This window comes from Trachymyrmex septentrionalis, unplaced genomic scaffold (genome assembly GCF_001594115.1).
Source record: "Trachymyrmex septentrionalis isolate Tsep2-gDNA-1 unplaced genomic scaffold, Tsep1.0 scaffold246, whole genome shotgun sequence".
Classification (NCBI taxonomy): Eukaryota; Metazoa; Arthropoda; class Insecta; order Hymenoptera; family Formicidae; genus Trachymyrmex; species Trachymyrmex septentrionalis.
The window spans coordinates 214627-236047 of NW_017305404.1; the positions used below are offsets into that span (position 1 = coordinate 214627).

General features: G+C 32.9%; 1 protein-coding gene across 1 annotated transcript in view; it reads right to left on the reverse strand.

The window, feature by feature from the left end:
• The window catches only part of LOC108748835 (glucose dehydrogenase [FAD, quinone]-like), a 71090-nt gene that overhangs the window by 2927 nt on the left and 46742 nt on the right, over positions 1–21421 (reverse strand). The window contains exons 8-10 of the mRNA XM_018487209.1: positions 18555–18715; positions 13932–14109; positions 13648–13852 (exon numbers count right to left, since the gene is read on the reverse strand). Of these exons, the coding sequence (XP_018342711.1) occupies positions 13648–13852; positions 13932–14109; positions 18555–18715 (544 nt within the window). The remainder of the gene's footprint in view (positions 1–13647; positions 13853–13931; positions 14110–18554; positions 18716–21421) is intronic.

The window sequence follows — 21421 nt, forward strand, 5'->3', positions numbered from 1 at the left end:
GCCGATCCCGAACATATAGGACAACCCGTATGCGTGCGTGCGTGCGTGCGTGCACGACTATACATGGTGTTTCTTCTGACTTGACCATCTGCAATATTTCCATTATTTTCAATGATACAAGAAAATACCAAAGAAGAAAGTTGTTCGATTCCAAGGAGCTCATATATGATAATGAGAAAAAATTTTTCCCATGGTTATATTTTTTAAGACTTCAAAGTTAACTCCACTTTTTTTTAATGGGATGTATGATTTTCTTTACATAATGTGATTGTTTTAATTATTCTGAATATAGTATTGTAAAATAATTATTCATTTATGAGATATTTTATATCTTTTTCTGGGATATAGGTATTGACAAAAAATGTTAAAAAATTCGTGAACTATTAATTTTTTGATAATCATACCTTAATACTTTTATAAACAGAATAATTAGATAAATCAATTGGTGGAAGAAATGCAAATAGTTGCTAATTTAAAAAATTATCCATTTTGCGTATATATTTTTTAAAGCAATTATGGGTTTTCTTTCCAATTGATTCATTTCATTATTCTGTTCGTAAAAGTATTAAGGTACAATACAATTATCAGAAAATTAATAGTTTACGAGTTATTTAATTTTATGTCAATATATGATAGAATAAGGTATAAAATATTTCATAAAGCTTTTTGAGATATCATTATCTTAATACTTTTATATTCAGAATAATTATAGGAATCATATTGTGTAAAGAAAATCATACAATTTCATTTTAAAAAATCGAGTTGACCTTAAAGTCTCAAGAAATATAACCTCGAGAAAAATTTTTGTTTATAATATGTGCCCGTTTGAATCGAACATCTTTCTCCTTAGCGCCGGTACAAAAAAATGTATGTCTCTTAGATTTTTGTATTTAATAACATATTTCATGAAGAATCAAATCGGTGCCGGATAGTTGTAAAACCTTTGTTAGTTTCACAGCAATTTTTAACTTTTTTCGATTTACAATCTACATAACCAATTCAGGATACGTTTTAACCTATAATATCGAATTCTGTCACTTTAGATTTAAGATTCACTTAAGGAGTATCTCTCGAAGCTTTTATCAACAGAGAAGACAAGAATGTAATAATTCTCCTTAAGTACGGAGGTGCTAGTATCTAATACTCAATATAGCGCAGACCATACAATAACATTTTGTCATAACATGGAAGATTATATCTAGTCATATACATATAAGTACGTATGCGTGTGTACACTACGAGGTAAAGCGTACAACTCGCATGCCTTACCTTGTATATGTACATATATGTGAGAGTATGTCTTATACTGACTGCGTTTAGAAACGTCGCTCGAATGCCTCCGATGCCTCGGATTCATCATCAGTCCTTGTTTAACATTAAATGAGGACATTAAACAAAAATAGAGGATGAATCCGAGGCATCGGAAGCATTTGCACGACGTTTCCGAACGTAGTCATTATACATATGTAGGAATGTTCAGCGTAAGGGTGCGTCCAAATTATCGAGCCGGAACTCGAGCTGAACTTCGAGCCGAACTTCGAGTCGCGAGCATTTCAATAAACATTTATTTACGCGGCTCGACAAAAAACAATGAAAGTTTGCTACAACATGCGACAAAGATTTTTAAAAAATTGTTTTTAATAAAAAAAAGGCAAAGTGTCATCTTGAATTTTTAAATAGCACCATACAATTTTTTTCCATATTATTATAAGAAGTCTTCAAGACAAATTTAACTATCAAAAATGTTACTTTTGATAACGCTTTTTAGGCTTTCACAGTTGTTATCTTTAAAGATACCAAAAGATTTACAGATTATTGGCGTGTTTTTGTTCATTACTAATACCAACGTTTTGTTCACTTCATCAAAGCGAGGAGCGCATTGATATACGAGTATTTATATAGACGTTCCTTTTATATAGATGTTGTAAAGGGGTGGCGAGGGGTAAGAGTATGTTGAGGAAGGAGGGGAAGTCTTCCTTGGCTTGTCAAGAGAGCAGTCTTCCATATCCTACTTATTTTATAACCTGAGTCTCTGTTCAAATTGTCTGGAATGTTTGTGTTTTTCTAAGGCTTCTCTGTACTTCCTCGAAAACAGAGTTGGGCACTATTCGAATAATTTTTTATTTAGAATATTATACAAATAAAATTTTATTTATTATTTGTATTATTCATAATTGTATTATTGATCGTTATTCGTATCATTCTTCATTCGCATTATTCGCTACTTAGTTATTCGTATTATTCGTTATTTACATCATTCATTATTGGCATTATTCGCTATTAGCATTATTTGTTATTCGCATTATTCTATTTTATATTATGGTACAATCTGAAGTAAGTTCTTCTGTATCTATGGAATCAGATCAATTGAGACAAAGTGAAGAAATTCAGTCAAAAGCTGCATTAGCGTTGGAAATTTCAAGTACTGATACTTTAATAATTGAAGAAGTATGTTAGTTTCTAATTATTAAATCCATAAATAATGTGTTTTGTAATATTCACATGATTTTTATCGATTCCTAGGTATATTACAATATATCTGAAATATTAAACTAAATAATTACAGTGAATGCAAAAGTATTCGTACAAGGAAATTTTTTATAAAAAGAGCCTTATTTGTAGAAAATAAATATTAATTATCAATTTTATACAATTAATATATTCTGTTCTAACATAAACATACAAGCTTTGTGTATATTCCTGATTTTAAAAATTAAATTTTTTGAATGTATGAATACTTTTTGGACTACAATTTTTAACTTTTGCTTACTTTTAAGATTACATATTTTCTATAATTAATGCATATCTTTTTGGAATGTATAATTTTGGGAAACACTCTATTTGATTTTTTATGAATAAATTATTAATTACGCAGCAAAAAATCGTCGATCAGACATCGAATTCACATCGAATTAATGTCGAAATTATTGTATTGATATTGATTCGATATCCATTTGGTTCGAAAACTAACTACATGGAGATAGAGCAATTAGATAATGTGCAATCTCAAGTGTGTCCACGAAACTAGCCAGCGTAACATATATATCTTCTGTTCCTAAAAAGAGAAAAAAGTAGGCACTCGTAGGGAATATGTAAAACAGCTGTATTGTAGGAAAAAATTAAAGCGTTTGCTGAAATTTTGGATGATATCAAATTACAAAATAAATTAAAAGAATTCTAAATGTTTTGCATATCATCATCTGTGTAACTTGCGTTATGAATAAAAATATAAAAAATGTTTAGATACGAGTATGCACCAAGAAAGCAATTAGCATGAACGGAAAATTCATGCTGAAGCATTTGATGCACTTTCTATGTACTTGAAGAATGAAATCATTGAAAAAGAAAACATATTTTATCTCACTGATTTATTCTGGCGCTACAAATCTCTGTTGTAGAATTTAGTACTGATAGCTCATCTAAATATAACTTCGACAATTACACACCGCAACACTTATAAAACAAATTTCTATCTATATACGGTAATGTTACTGCTATTATAATTGCAAAGTACGATCAAAAGAAAATTGTTTATAAGTTAGATATAGATATAAATAAATTACTATATGAGACATTGATCTAAAAAACTGTGAAAAAAATCAAAATTACAAAATATAGCTTATGATATTCGAAACTCAATTCGGAATATAAAGAAAAAAAAACTTCCGAAACGGTTACAACCGGAACACATAATCGATAGAAAGTGTGAGATTCCTACCACTTTATATGAATTTATTTCTTGTCTTGTAAAAGGACTTGATGTTCGGAGACAATTTTCAAAGGATGACAACGTTAAAATAGAATTACTGTGTCAGGATATCATTTACATTATCTCCAAGTGTAGAATCAAACCAGTAAAACACCTTATGTTAGATTTATCTATAAAATCTTTAATAAAAGTAGCAGGAAAATTATAATAATTTTAAATAAATATAGTCATTCTATCGCGTACACTACTGTTGTAGAATTAGAAACCGAAATGATATACACAGCAGATATATACAGTATGAAACTAATAATTTATTACCACCTGGCATAAAGATTCAAAAAGAATTAAGCACAAATGTTGCATAACTACGATCGTTACGTTGAAACTCTGAGCGGTAAAGACACTCTGCATAATACTGTTGGCATTGTATATCAATTTTTTACAAATGACATTCCAGCAGATGTAACCATAGGAGATAATTCTTCTACTTTTCTTGATGACAGCAATATTTCAGATTTAACACCTCGGAAGAGAATACGGTTCGAACAAATTCCTTATGAAGTACAATCATATTATAAAGCCATTACTAAAACACTATTATTGCCTTTGACTGTCATTGAAGAAGCTTTAAATGAAAGTGTGGATTCTAAAGAAAATTCAATCCGAAATCTTATTTGGGCTATATCATTGAATCGAGTTTTCAGAACACCTATGTGGATCGATTTTTTAATACTAAAACTATTATTGACAACAGCGAAATCCAAATTATCGACTACTTACCGCAAATAAATTCATCGCCAATGTCATATAATACTGTCATCGAAACGATAAAGAATGCAAGAAAATAGCAAATAAGTGTGATCAGTCTCATATTATTGTAACATACGACCTGGCGAAAATGGCCATGCAAATTCGCAGATGACGGAACGTTCACAATTTGATGACATCTTCATAAATATTAGAGCTTTTTACATCCAAATGGCATTTTTTAAAGCTCTAGGGAAATACATAGATTCGAGCAGAATAATGGATGTTTTGGTTCAGTCGGAAGTTTTAGAGAGGAACTGCTGGTTCAGTTAATGGTTTCGATGGCACACATTTCAATAGATGTAAACGAATTCACACTTTATTATCAGGCGCACTGCAAATATTACATTTTAATTAATTTCTTGCTGATTGTTATATTTTGAGAAAAATGTAACAATTACAGAAGCTTTGACAGATCTCATTAATTTGCAAAACAATCCAACGGAACTAAATCATTCTATGGTTTACGTCCAGCATTAGAAGATGTTTTGAAAACACATACAGGGAATTTATCCAATCTACATTGAACGAAACATTTGGAAAAACTCCGAGGTATTACGTACAGTACATAGAGTTTATGAATGTGTATTTTAGATTTTCTCGAAGCATCAGGACCATGATTATAACTTGACTATTTATTCGAAATAGCAAATTTATTCTTCGCATTCAACCAACCGAATTATGCAAAATGGATATTGTTATATTATCATAATCTTATAAATTTGAGGGAAAATAATGTCACGATGTTAAAAGAGCGAGGTGCTTTTTGTGTTAAAAGAACTCATGGAAATACGGCTAGAGCACCAGTTGACCTCACTTTAGAGCAAACAATTAATGCAAATGCCGTTAATTGCTTGACGGGTATTAGCCATTTCACAAATTCCATCTCAGTAAGGCAGCGTTGGACTTTCAGCCATAGCATACCTACAAAAATTATATCTAAAATGCTGAAGACAATTCATATAACACGAAAAGACGACATATCTCACGAATTACAAAAGAATATAATCGATAAAGATAGAAAAGCACTAAATGACATATTAAATTCCATCGCACAAAACATTAATCCATTTAACTTAGCAATAGACGATAAACGAAACAATTTATTTAATATTACAACCTCCAAAGAAACTTGCAACTTTCTATTAAACGTAAGCATATTAGAAGAGCAACAAAAAGAAAAATTCATAGAAGAGTGTATCACTGATCCTGAACGCTTTGAAAAACCAATAAAACGTAATAAAATTCTTAATTTCGCTTCCAAAAGTCTTAAATGATTTCAAAAAAGTGGAAATAAACAGGTCCTTATCAAAATGGAGAGAGATATTTTCGGCAAATTATTGACTATTGCAACAGAGAAGAAAATTGATATAGAAATATGTCTGTCATAGTTTCGCCAGCTTTCTGTCATTGCACGGGAGAAATATATAAAACTGACAAATTCATTCTTGCTAAAAAATTGATATCAAAAATTGAGCTTTCCATTCCGACCCAAATAGATATCGATATCATAGATGGATTTTATTTTCTTCATTTGTTGGGACCATCAGTACTACAAACGTTTGAAAATATTTCGGAATATTAAAAAAAATATGTAATGTAGTGTCTCGTAAATACATATACATAGTCTTTGATAAGTATTTCTCTCCGTTTAAGGATTACGAACGAGCCAACCGTCAGAGAGAAGACACTCCATATGCGATTGTTGGACCCCAGCAAAATAGGCCAGATAATTTTTTGGAGAGTTTGAAAAATTTCAAATTTAAAGAAGCCCTTGTAAGATTTTTGGGCGAACATTGGAAAAATAATAATATAAAGAGCTTATTAGGAACAAAAGCAATATTCTTAACGATGGAAGAACTATATTTCTCGTACTCACAAATCAATGAAATGGTCCTCAAAACTCAAGAAGATAATTTCCGTTGTTATGAAGAAGCTGACACGAATTATCTATCACATTAGTAAATCGGAACCAAATTCTAAATTAACGGTTAAAGCTTCCGATACCGACATTCTGATAATATTATTAGGCAACATTCACAAATTTCCTGATCAACAAATATGGTTAACTACTTCATCGAAAAATAAAAACTTAACATATGTCAACTGTACAGAGTTAGCGAAGATCTTAGGATCAGATCTATGTCGCGCTTTGCCAGCATTTCACGCGTTCACAAGCTGCGATTATACAGCAGCTTTTTATCATGAAGACCAAACCATTGGACATTTTGGAAAAACAGACAGATTTACAGAAAATTTTTTTCATTACAAAATCCTCACGATATTTATGATGATGCAAAAATGCAGAAAATTCAAGTATATATGTGCAGCTATATGCTATTAAAAATTGTCAGAATCGAAGCCGCTCGATTTCAATTATTCCAAAAGCTGTATGCCCGAAGCATTCGTGAAAATTTTCTCAGTAACATAAAAAACTTTGATTCGAGCATAATTTCGCTATGCTGAAAATCGTTAAATCAAAAAAATCTTGCAAATCATTTATGTTAATTCCATGTGGCAAAATGCAACAAATTCTAATTATACAAATCTTTGCGCTGAAGATTGCGGTTGGATTTTAGATGAAAGTAATAAATTAATACTTTTTTGGTATGAGTGAATCAACACCTTTGCGCGTCGACGATATTTTGTTAGAAGATAATGATTATAATAATGAGACATGTAATTATGCTGATTAATGTTAACGTTTTTGTAGATAAAAATTAAAATTTTTAACAAATTTTTATGTACATATGTTTTTTATTCTTGCACTAGACTGTACTACAACTCTCTTCCTCGCTTTTGCCAAATATCTATCTGTTCCGGAATTATCATTAATTTCAATGTATTCTCGGGGCAAGTAAACAGCTCATTGACACCGAGCCGTCAAAACATGAGCATATCTCGCCCCTGTTTTAATCACGCTATCTATCTCAGATGGCACGCGACCCTCCTTGCGCGACTCCCGAAAAGCTGACTATCGCGTTCCGTGTGTGAATATTCAGTTCGCTGCCCGATCCCGATCAATATACATCACATATCGATCTTCACTCTTAACGCATCTTCGCGAATATTAAGTGCGACCAACCGACTTGTCGTCGCATATCACCGGTGTCTTCTGTCACATAACATGATCGGTATACGCGTACCACGAGAATATTCAGTGCGCGAGAATTACCACAGTTTCCGATGAGACTTGGCGTCTCGTTACTGCTCGCAAGACGCATTCTGTCGAACAGTTGTGAGAAATTACTTAACGCAGCAATCATCGCAATATTGTTGTTACGAGCATCGTCTACCATCCGCTTCGAATAAATCGTTATTCAACTCAATAATAAAATCTAACTTATTACAACAAAGAGAGTCGTCGTCATTACACGCCGCCTTGGCGAGTGAGTTTTCCATACAAGGTAACACCAGCGACACGTCACTATCTCTTTTAAATTCCAAAAGTACAATAGTTCAGCCACAGGAAATAAACTTATATATTAATGTAATGTAATGTAATGTAATGTTCGAACGTAAAACTTCAAGAAAATTAAATCAATAGTTAGACAAAATGTTAAGTTAAACGAACTTAAAATGTAACTAAATTAAGTTAAAATTAAAATTAACTTTTTAACTTAACTTTTATCTTTTTAACTAGACACTATTCAACTCTGCAGATTACATTGTTAATAAATTATAAAATAGATGCATGGAAACATCCACAGAGTTATTTAGAAAAAATTTGAAAATTTCAGTCGCGTTACATAAAATTCAGTCTGCCGCATTTTTGCGGCCACTTTAAGACTGACAGACCTATACACTTCGATTATGAATATTTTTACCTTTCGAATGAAAAAAAAATTATTCTGACATCTCGTGAGGTAGTTATTGAAAACGTTCCCATATATAGTGATCTACCGAGAGGTTGCGGCGATCTGAGGATGGGTAGATCTGCGTTTATTTCATGATTTGATTCACCCGTGTCATTTCGTACAAAAATCATCTTGATATCTTATCAGGTAATTTCACAAAGAAAATATGTACCGGAAGTTGATCTTATTTTGATATTTTCGGCCATGATAAGAGAGACAGACCTGCGACTTTATATTCGACAGACATTAAGTCACCGATCTACACATTTTCAATCTTATCAAGTAGACAATCCGACGGTCGCCGCTTGATCTAAAAGAAATTATTCCATCTTTAAGGAAAAAATCGAGAATTACGAATCGAAAACCTGCTATCAACAGTCGAGGCATTCTCTTGCAGAAAGAATGATTTCCCTGTACAAAAAAAAAGCAACAGCTTCAGTTGTTTCATCTCAAGCAATCAAAAAAGTAGCCCAAAAGGCAACCCAGAAAGTGACAAAAAAAAAATACAAGTCTCAAAAGTGAAAAAATCATGGTTCTGTGAAATATGCCAGGAAGATATGCGTAAGTATGACATTTGTTACAAATATATTCATATAATATATGAAAATTGTATGGGATTAACTAAAAATGACAAAGAGTTTTATTTGTCCGAACTGCGAGCAGATCCACAAGCATAGTTTCAAGAAGAAGTAGTTAATATGTATTCAATATTTAAGTTACTAAATATTTTTAAAAGAAATGTTTGTACGTTAATATATTTGTGCAAGAAAATTAACTTATAAAAACAACGTCGAATCATTTTACGTTCTATGTTTTTAATATTTTTGTATGAAAAAGGAAATATACGTGATTCACATTGAGTACAAATTTTGCTAAGGTAGTCCAAATTATACTTTTTATTTAAATCGATGCTTCTATATTAATATATGATTATGACTTATATTTTTTTTAAACGTACAGAAATGTTCCTTCTTTCGAATATGATCATTGATTTTCAATTTCGACTTCAGCAAAAAATTTAAAAAATTTTCAAAGCTTAGACTGTCCAAATTGAATTCGGTTACCTTATATTGCAGATAATGTAATTCGTTTGAGTATTCAGTTAAATACGGCACGTAGCTTTTATATTTATTATATTGACGAAATAGTAAGCGATTAGTATATATTCAAATTTACACATTTTTCCAAACTTACATTGAAGATGACCCAATAATAATGGTTGAAACATTGGAGTCTTCAATCAAGATTAAGATTTTAGAAAAAATTAAATATCTTTTTAAGTTCTTATATATATGGTAAGCATAGCACATAAATAAATTAAAGAAATTCATTCGCGTTCAAAAGGATGAGCTCCCCGCTCTGCCTCATTCAAATGTCGTATACATATATTATATTAGGTTGTTCGAAAAGTAATTTCGTTTTTTTTTATGAAAATGAAAGACGATTTTCCTACCTAGGCGTTTCAAATGATCATGAACGGTCGAATTCGATAAATTTAATCTCTCAGCGATCTCACAAGTTGTTATTCGCCGGTTTGCATTAATTAATGCCTTTATTGTGTCTTCATCAGCTTCAACTGGCTTTCCAGAACGTGGTGCATCTTCAACATCAAAATTGTCGGATCGAAATTTTGCAAACCAGTTTTGGCACTGGCGTTCTGTCAATACATCTCCATACACATCGGATAATTTTTTTCTTGCTGAACAGCATTTTTACCTTTTCGATAGTAAAAAAGTAAAATATGCCGAAAATGCTGCTTTTCACTTTCATATTTGATAGGGCACCAACCAAAAACTACTGCGTAGAATCAATCGAACTTTTTTCACAAGCAAGCCTTGCTATATCAGCTGTCAAAATATATAATGATTATGCGGCTTAAGTGTGAAGTTGGCTGTGAAAAAATACAATAAGTTCTCTGTTGGGAAAAAACGAAATTACTTTCCGAACAACCTAATAGAATAAATTGCAAGGATTGCAATGAGCCATACGTGAGACAAATAGGTAGAATTTTCCGAACCCGGATCTCTTGCATTTCGTGCGAGTTGCGGAATGCAAGAGATCCGGGTTCGACTCTCGACCGAGGCAATATTTTTCGCAATAAATTTATTACAGTTTTTTAATATTTGGGAAAATTTGGGGGGATTATTAATATTTCAGATTGATTGCGTTTAAAGTCCGGCAAGCATATCGGCACGCAATTATCATTTTCTAAAATTAATTCATTTAAATAAATATATACAGTAGTTCAATCTTAACATCTTAGCATTCAGACCGTAGTGGCGCTTCGTATTTAAAATAATGTATTTTAGGTAAAGAAGACTTTTTACATAAAAGGTTGATGTCTGAAACAATTTTCATAAAAAAACAAATAAATAGCTTAAACATTAAAAATGACACGGAATCTCTCGACGCTGTATATTCTAATCTATTTACAAGGACTTCATGCTTCCCTCTCCTTACCATCTTTATCAATGTATTATATATTGTTAATTCTTAATTGTGTCGGTCACATGAGAACAAAAAATAGAATTGACATTTTCTCTGAGCGACTTGTTTTTGTGTTTATAATGTAAGTTTAATATTTTATCAGTAATTATTTATTATACGTATATGTCTATTGTGTTTAATTCGGTTCAAATAATTTTTTTCATAGTTAACTTGGTAATTATAATGTAAATACGTTTGGACATCATAATTTCCTTACGTCTACATCTCACAAGACATGTCGCATAATTCGGTTTTTTAATTTCAATTTTTAAGTGTATGACCAATAATTTTTAATTATATTTTAATGATTGTTTTGCAATATTGAGAAAAATCCGCAGTGAAAAAGAAATTGAAACGTCTATTACTGACGTATATTAGATATTGACTGAATTAATTCATTACACGCCTACATCCAGTCATCCAGTGTTCGACTCTCACAGACATTATCATTCTTTGATTTATTCTTTGGAGTCTATCAACTCTTTTATTATATAATATGATATTTTATCACTCCTTATCTAATTCACAATCGATCTATTTCCTCTATAAAACTTACATCTTTCTACAATAACATACCATCAGAATGCACTAAGCATAGCTTCAAGCACATTAATTTCTCCCATACACGTAAATTTCGAATAATAAGAAAAAAAAAGGAAAGTAAATCCCCCGTTCATCATAAAGTCATACAATCACAAAATTTATAAGTATTGCGTTACATAAGTCCTTCTTCAATTTCATACGACTTAAACCGTGTTTTGCTTTTCATGTTTACGCTTTTCTCGATATAAACCGTACTTCACATGCGTTTCGACATAGACCAGTCTTCACTCCTTGTGTAAAACAGATCATCCTTCATAATTTTTTTTTACATAGATCTTTCTTCGTGTTTCTCTTGGTATAGCATCTTCTACGACACAAAATAAATGTAAAATGTATGTGTGTGTGTGTGTGTGTGTGTGTGCGCGCGCGCGTGCGCGTGTGCGTGTGCGTGTGCGTGTGTGTACGTATATAATATAGTATATACATACATAATTCACTTTGAATTATTTAATCATTAAAGATCCAGCTTCGACCGTTATAGACCTTTCATTCCTTTTTCTTATTAGTTGTATTCTCACACATACGGTCTAATAAGATTCTTATTGTTCGTAAATATCCATTAATAAAAAAAGACTATGTAAACAAACTTTTAACAAGTCAATCCATGGATGGTTACTCAACCCATAATGCACAAATAATTCGAAATTGTCTTCAGGATATCTTTGGAAATCATGTTATAAGTACATATGGATCAGTACGATGGTCGGCACGTTCTTCGGATTTGTTTCCAACGAAGTTGTTTTATGAGAACGCTTAAAATATTTTATATATCAAACATCAATAAATAATATTCAAAATCTTCAAAAAAGAATAATTGCAGGTTATATAACTTTAGAGCAAAGTGGTAATAACTACAATGCATAGTAATTTGTTAAAAAGAACAGAACTTTATGTTGCAGGAGGCAAGCAATTTGAACATTTGCATATAAGTTAAAAATCAATAAAATTTGTAATAATTCATATAAATCATAATTGTACGGTTTTGAGTTCTTATATCATTAGGTTTAGAGGCCGCTACTATCGATATTCTCTTTTTCCTCCAAACTAGTTGCACCATGCAGGGGGCGTGTTACAACGCCGAGTATAAAATTTTATGTTACGTCTTGTTCATAGCGACTTTTTTTCTGTTAACGATAATATATACAGATTTGGGCGTTGACTTGTATTTGGTCCTTTGTTCCCGTTCACCTTTCAGCTCTACGAGAACATTGCAATAGTCTTTCATTATTAATAGATATTTATGATACATACGCTTTTTTGAAATCAATGTAAAGTTGATGTATCGGTTGGTCGAATTCCCATTTTTTCTCCAAGATTTGCCGAATAGTAAAGATTTGGTCCGCAGTCGATCTATTTCTCCTAAAGCCGCATTGATGATCTCCAATTATCTCATCTGCATATGGTACAAGTCTTTATGGAGCAAAACGCGATGAGGAAACGGGCGAATGGAGAAAATTACACAACGCAGAATTACATCAATTATATAATAGTCCGGATATTATTAATGTCATAAAATCGCATCGATTAAGATGGGCAGGTCACGCGGCGCGTATGGATGAGAATCGAACTGCATATAAAATACTAATTGGTAAACCGGATGGGAAAAGACCATTGGGTAGACCAAGATGTAGATGGGAAGATAATATTAGAATGGACCTTAACGAAATGGGGTACGAGGGTCACAAATGGAGGGATCTTGCTCAGGGACGAGAACAGTGGCGGGATTTGGTATTTGCGGCAATGAGCTTTCGAGTTCCTAGCGCCTAATAATAACAATAATAATTTATGATACATATTATGTATTTATGTGTCAGAATCAATAAAAATGACATTTTCGATAGTGCGTTGAATTCAGCTTGAACTCTTATTACAGAATATTGTAGAAAAAAATTGTAGGGTGCTATTCAAAAAATTCAAAATGATCTTTTTTTTTAAAAGCTTCTTAAAATTTTTTATCATGTTGTAGCCTAAAATAAATAAATATTTACCTTTCAACCACTATTTTTAATTGTCGGACAGTATCTAAAAAATCATGTGGACTACACTGAACACCCTACATAAAAAATAGAAGAATAAAAATTTCTTAAAATGAAAATATCGTAAAAATTATAAGAAGAATCCTTATTTGCTTCATTAATCTTTGTTTACATACTCTTTTGTTTTTAATTATAATTTCATAATTACTTAAATGCTGCATCCACAACATCTCCAATGCGACATGTACCAACTGGATGATAAGATGTGAGTGTTAAATGTTTTATATAACATTTCCAATACTTCCTAGTGTCAAATACATGGTTCTCGCAACCGGGAAATAGTCTTCTATTAAGAGATGCACCGTGGACTCTCATAATAGTCGTGTTCAAAAGTTTCTTTACAAAATGCAAACCTAAAATACTCATGCTCTATAATCTATAAAATATTGTTATACAAATATTTGATATATAGTTCTATAATATCTCAGTTACCTTCTATGAGAGTATCAATATCATCCTCATTTGATAAATATTTTGGATCAATTAGCGGTTTGTCAAAATAATTGCTGCTCTGCAATCGTAATTCTCCACTACTTTTAGGATGTAATAAAACAGGTGCAATTGTTATTGTATTTTGATGTGAAAATGGAGCAAAATATTTGTTATAGACCTAAAAGAAAACGTTTTGAAAATTAAAAGCTTTTCGCCTCCAGAAAAATGCGTATGTATGATGTAAAGGGTGTCTCAAAATGATCTGACATTTTAAATTGCGCGCCATTTTTTTTGCAACGAACGTAACGTACTAACCTTTAACAACTGGCATAGGAAGTATTGAGGTTTAGTCATGGAGAATTACACGATCGAGCAACGCATAGAAATTGTGAAAATCCACTACAAATATGGTGAACATTTTGCAGAGACGGTTCGAAAAGTCCGCACGTCTTTTGGTCATCATAACGCACCATCTCGCAATACTGTGAATTTAACAGAAAAATTTGAGGTTAGTGGCTCACTTTTAACCGCGAAAAGCAGTGGCCGTTCTCGTACTGGTCGGTCGAATGAAAACATAGCCACAGTGAGTGCGAGTGTTGACGAAAGTCCTTCCACCTCGATTCGCCATCGTGCTCAGCAATTGGACATTTCAAGATCCTCTGTGCAGCGAATTTTGACGAAAGATCTGCATTTACGTGCTTACAAGATCCAATTGACACAAGAACTGCAACCAGCAGACCATGCGCAGCGCCGTACATTCGCCAATTGGATATTGGAGCATCAACAAATCGATGGTGATTTTTCGAAGAAAATCATCTTCAGCGATGAGGCGCATTTTCAACTTAATGGGTACGTGAATAAACAAAACTGTCGAATTTGGGGGACTGAAAATCCACAAGTGATCCAACAGCTTCCCATGCATCCACCACGAGTCACTGTTTGGTGCGGATTTTGGGTTGGAGGAGTGATTGGGCCGTACTTCTTCGAGAATGCTGCGGGAAATGCGGTTACCGTCAATGGTGTTCGTTATCGTGACATGATAACCAACTTCTTATGAGAAGAATTGAATGGCATAGACTTGGAAAACATATTCTTTCAACAAGATGGTGCAACCTACCACACTGTGGACGAAACAATGCAGTTATTGTAGACGAAGTTTCATGGTCGTGTTATTTCGCGCCGCGGCGATGTGAATTGGCCACCAAGATCGTGCGATTTGACGCCATTGGACTTCTCTCTTTGGGTTTTCTGAAAGGAAAAGTGTATGCCAATGATCCACAGACCATTCCGGAGTTGAAGGAAGAAATTAGACGTACCATTAATGAAATTAGTCCGCAATTATGCCAAAATGTCATTGAAAATTTTGTCAAAAGAATAAACGTTTGCAAACAGAGTCGAGGCGGTCATTTTTGGATATTGTGTTCCACGTATAACCTCCATGTTTGTACTTTATATTAAACTAAAAACATGTGTACTTTTCAAATAAATAATGTTTCATTAATAAATTAAAATGTCAGGTCATTTTGAGACACCCTTTATATGTGAACTCTTTTTAACTTCAATTTACAATTCATAATGTGTTTATTTTTATTTGACTATATAGGGGGATTCTGGAAGACTTAATCTTACGGGAGAGTTGAATCATTTCAAATATCTCGTTCGAATTTCGCTACAAGTGCGTGATTGTCAAACAGCGACGTGTGCGACATCAACCACTACTATGTCACGTGACAACATGGCGCTCCGCAATGGCGTTTCAGCTGTGAGTGAGACGATGCTCGAAGTGAATAATAATATGTTTGTTTTATCGTGATACTTTTATATATCAAGGTTTGTAAAAACATTATACGTTACACTACATATTATTGTAATTTGAAATAGTGTTAGTGTTTTTAGCCTATTATTTTTACTTTTTTTACAAAACTGTATCAAAGTAAAGAAGATATCGTGTAAGATATTTGAACCACTCGAAATGAGGAGACCAGGGTCTCCCAGTTAGTCTCAATGAGTCAGTGACTCACTGTCCCTTCTTTTATTAGTCAAGATTTTTGTCATTCTAATTTTAACTTTTTTTTAGTTCTCAAGGACAAGATACCATTTCGGTACAAATCAAAAGAGAATACTATCTGACAACATAAATTCAGTGAATAGGCGCTGAAGAATGCGTTAGAAGATATTAGAAAAGGCACGTCTATAAGAAAAGTTGGATTTAAATACAATATAAATATAATAGAACTACATTATACACTGATATAAGAGACAGAAACAAATTGGAAAAAATAGAAACCAAGGGAAGTCAAAGGTTTTCTAATTTTTACACTACAAAAAGAAAGATTAATTAATTATTTGATAACTTGCAATAAAATGAACTATAATTTAATCAGAACGATCGCTATGAAATTCGCATGTGAATATGCACAAGTTAATTCGAAGGAGTTACCAAAAAACTGGTTGTAAAATAAGTCTGCAGGAAAAGATTGGTTTCGTGACTTTCTTAAAAAAAAATCCTAAGATAAACTTGAAGACATCAGAGATAACAAGTCTCTCTAGAGCAGCTACCAGCTTTAATAGAAAAAATGTTAATGATTTTTTTTTTAAGAATTTGAAACAGGTAAAAGAAAAGTTTCGATTCGAGCCAAAACTATAAGTATGACGAAACAGGAAGCATTACGGCGCAAGATTATCCTAAGGTGTTAGCCAACAAACAAGCATCAGGTTGAACAAATGACTTCAGCTGATAGAAGTCACAATTTGTTTTGCTGTAAACGCTATTGATGATGCCATATCATCACCATTTATCATATTTCTTCGGGTAAAATATAGCGAATATTTTGTGCTATCAGGGCTAACGATCCTGAAGGATCAGACGGCGATGCACATCCAAGTAGCTGGATGACAATTAAGAGTTTCCTTAAATTCATAGAACATTTCGTAAAATATTCTCGTGCCTCTAAAGAAAATCCAACGCTCTTGATTTTGGACAATCACGAAAGTCATATGAGTGTTGAAGGGATTAATTTTGCAAAAAAAAAATGGAATAACACTGTTAACTATTCCATTTTACTGTAGCAACAAACTTCAACCATTCGATATTGCTATTTATTTCTCATTCAAAACAATATACAATATTGCCATGAGTAATTGGATGGTATCCAACCTGGGAAAAACAGTCACAATTTATAATATCCCTCTTTTTGTGAAAGATTTTTTGTAAAATGCGCTTATACGTTTCATCACATCAGAAATGATCAAACTATATCCTAAACTATATATCCTGCGCTGAGAAAATCTACACGACGTGATCGTCAGAAGCCAAAGAAATCTCAGAAAATAAATAAATCAAAGAAGCAAACAATAAAAAGAAAAATTTTTCAGTCAAGTGATAGTGCAACAGAGAAAAAGGAGGGAGAGAGAGAGAGAAAGGGAGAGGGAGAGAGGGAAAGGAAGAGGGGGGAGGGAGGGAGGGAGGGAGGGAGGGGGAGAGAGAGAGAGAGATAAGTTGAAGTTTAGTGTAATGACAATGGGAAAAAGGAAACCGAGATGAAAGCAAATATTGCTTTGTATGCAAGATAGATGAGCTATTTAATGTTCATTATTATTTCTAGAAATTTCTATTTAGTGCATAAATAATTTTCAAAACGATTATTTTCAAAATTACTATTTTGTTAATTTAAATGGTTAAGATTGAGAAGTTCTACTTAATTTTTTGTTGTGAAAATTGATGAAAACTATGTGGAACATAAATGTTTACTTCAGTTTTAATTTTTGTTGGTTTTGTTCACACAGTTCAAAGCGTTATATGTGATTTTAATGTTTAAAATTGGTTCTTGATGTAAACTGAAGACAAAATATGTCTTTTTTACTTTTTCCATAAGTAATAAATCAAAGGACTCTTTCTATACAAACCAAATGATAATAAGTAAAGGTAAAATTACATAACGTTATGTAATTTTACCTTTGTTAATTGAAATATATTCTTTTGTTAATTTCAAAGAAACGTGTTGACTCTTACTTTGACCGTTACTTATTATCATTTTTTCATAAGTCTATTTGAGTGTAATCAAATCTCTCTAACCGGTAAGTCATGCCTCTCATCCTTTCGGGAGAGATGAACCAAATTTATTTTTTTCTTTTAATCAATATAACACTTATGTATATAAATTTATTAGAATTACAAAATCCATAATTATACCCATATTATGAAGCTTTACTTAATGAATAAAAAATCTATACATCAGTTACAATTTTATATATTTTCAAATAAAACGTGGTTCAACTCTTCGGACTCTCCCTATTTTCTATTATATATGTTAGAAAAGCGAGCGTGGCAAAGCAAACAGCGTACTGGTCTGATATGCTAAAGATCTTGGATTCGATTCCTGATACAACCAAAATATTTTCATTTTTAGCCGCTCGCATTCTCCTCTCAAAAGGAAACGACAATCCACAGAGAGTATCTTTGCCAAGAAAACTTCTCTAACAAAATTTTGTTGTTCAGAATCGACGTTAAACACACTGTAGGTTCCATGTAACTGTGTACAACCAGAGTGCGCACCACAGGCAAATGAGAAAACTCACCACGCTCGGCCACAAGCAATAGGACTAAGAATATACTTTCTATACCTCATCAGAAATCCCCATTGTTTTCTTGAGTATAAAACCATTATCTTTTGTTACTCCTAAAGGTAACATCATTAATTGTAAATCTGGTACTGTGGACTTATTTGCATGTAAAGAACTATGAAAAGTTCCTAATACTTCAATTCCAGATAATGTCCATGGTCCTAATTAAATATAAATTAATAATCACTATAATGATACTTATTAATAATGATATACAAGGTGTTTTATTGAAAACGTAATGGGTCGAATAACTCAGAAAATATGGAAGATAAGAAAAAATGTTTTAGATAAAAGTTGTACGGTCTGGAAGGATGTAAATACAGGTTAAATTAAAACAAAAAGTAATAACAATAAGCCCAAAGATTAAATCTAGTGATATGTAAATACCAATATGAGCCAACACAGAATATTGGTGTGCGATACGATCAATTCTTTATTTAATCAAAAGTGGTAAACGTTTCGACCCTCGCTTCGGATCCTGTTCAGTATACGAGGTCTGGCTATTAAATAACGAGGCTGCTTATGAAAAAGAGTTTTATTTTAAAAATTATTCTACAATTGAATGCTCTCCTTCAATGTACTCCCCTCCCCTCACCACACACCGTTCCATTCGTTTTTTCCATTGGTCAAAGCAATGCTGGAAGTCTTCTTTTGTAAGAGCATTTAGGAGCTCCGCCGATTTTCGCTTCACCTTTTCCATCGACTCGAACCGGGTTCCTTTTAAGGCAGACTTGATCTTCGGAAACAGGAAAAAGTCACAGGGTGCTAAATCAGGCGAGTACGGCGCGTGTTCGAGCACTGGAGTGCCTCTAGCGGCTAAATAACGCTTCACAGACAGCGCGTTATGGGCAGGTGCGTTGTCCTGGTGTAAGATCCACGACTTGTTTTTCCACAACTCCGGCCGTTTCTTACGAACTCGCTCTCGCAGTGTTGCCAAAACTGTCAAATAGTAAGTTTGGTTTACAGTTTGACCCTCTGGAACCCATTCAGTCATCACGATGCCGTTGATGTCGAAAAAAACGATTAGCATGGCTTTAAATTTTGATTTCGACATCCTTGCTTTTTTCATTCTTGGCGATGCAGGAGTTTTCCAGTGCATGGATTGCCGCTTAGTTTCAACATCGTATTGGAATATCCAGGTTTCATCGCAAGTGATGATGTTTTCCATCAATTCAGGCTCTTCATCTAACCTCTCAAGAAAATCTGAGCAGATCTGTTGACGGACGAGCTTTTGGTCAGGGGTCAAATTTTTTGGGACCAACTTCGCACAGACTTTCTTCATGTTTAATTCGTCATGTAAAATTTTTCTGACAGTTTCTTTATCGGCGTTTACAGTCTCAGCAATCATCCGAATGCTCATACGACGATCTCCGCGCACAATTTCATTGATTTTGGTCACTGTTTGCGGAGTTGAAACAGAGACAGGTCGACCTGGACGTTGGTCATCTTCGGTGCTCTCTCGGCCTTCAGAAAACCGTTTATACCATTCGAAAACACGCGCACGAGATAGAGAATTCTCACAGGCCTCTTTCAACAACTTATAGCACTTAGTCGGAGTTTTTTTTAATTTAACGAGAAATTTCACATTGATCCGTTGCTCGTGTTTTTCGTCACACATTGTTATCGGCACGAGAAAAAAACAAGTTCGTTTCTAACCTCTATAGAAAAAATACTACTACTGCGACAAAAACGTGTTTTCGTACTGGAATAGTAGACACTTCCAGCTATCCAACGCTGCATTCGTTTCCCACCCTACCCCTCTAGGACGCCTTCTGCGCGCGCAGTCTCGTTATTTAATAGCCAGACCTCGTATAAAATAGTGATAAAATACAATAGTTAGTCATAGGCTCATAGGTTAAATTAATTATCGAAAAAAATTCATAAGGTCATCTGAAGGTATTACTCTTTTAAATGAAATTGTAATTTTTTTTAACATAATATGATTCCTCTGATTATTTCGCATATAAGTATTAAGGTGAAGCTCAAAAATCAATAGTTTACGAAATATTTTATATTCAATATTGACCATTTTACAAAATAAAATATTAAATATCTCGTAAATTATTAATTTTCTGATAATCGTAATACTTTTATAAACAGAATAATAAAATGATTTGGTGGATAATTATACAAAATAAGGAACCCTTCTCCGATGACCTTGACCTTGATATATATTTAGATCATGATTCTCTGACCTCCGACAGATTTTAGCTACTCGTTATTCGACAGGTTTTAATCGCTCATTATTCGTTAAAAAATTATTAATATAATAAAAAAATTTAAGAAATACCATCACTTCCGCTATACGTATGCAATGTTAACTAATATCCTATTCTACCTCTCCCTGCTTAACAACATACAGAATGTTTCATAAATGCATGTCAATACTTTAGGAGACAAATCTATACACTAAAATAAATAAAAATATCATATGAACATATGTCCTACATATCTTAGTTTTCAAGTTATGAATTATTAAAGAAAATATTCGAAGTATTCGCCTTGTGCGTCAACAATAAACTTCTATATGTATTACTAGACTGCTAACTCGTTTGAAAAAGTGATCCCTAATTTTGATATTGCATTATACGCATGCGTCGAGAACTGATCCGTGTGACTGCGTAACGTACATGCGCACACATCAACATATATACATTTGATAGGTTAACCTAATTTAATCGTACGCCGTCAAATTCTGACTCGCGGTCGTCATTGGCAAGGTCGAGGCTCACGCGTTCGTTTTGACGTTTCTTTGCAATTCGAGCTCTCTTAGTGCCAGATCTCGCTCTCTTCTTACCAGCTCAAATTCTCTTTCTTGGAATGTCCTCTCTCTCTCTCTCTCTCTCTCTCTCTCTCTCTCTCTCTCT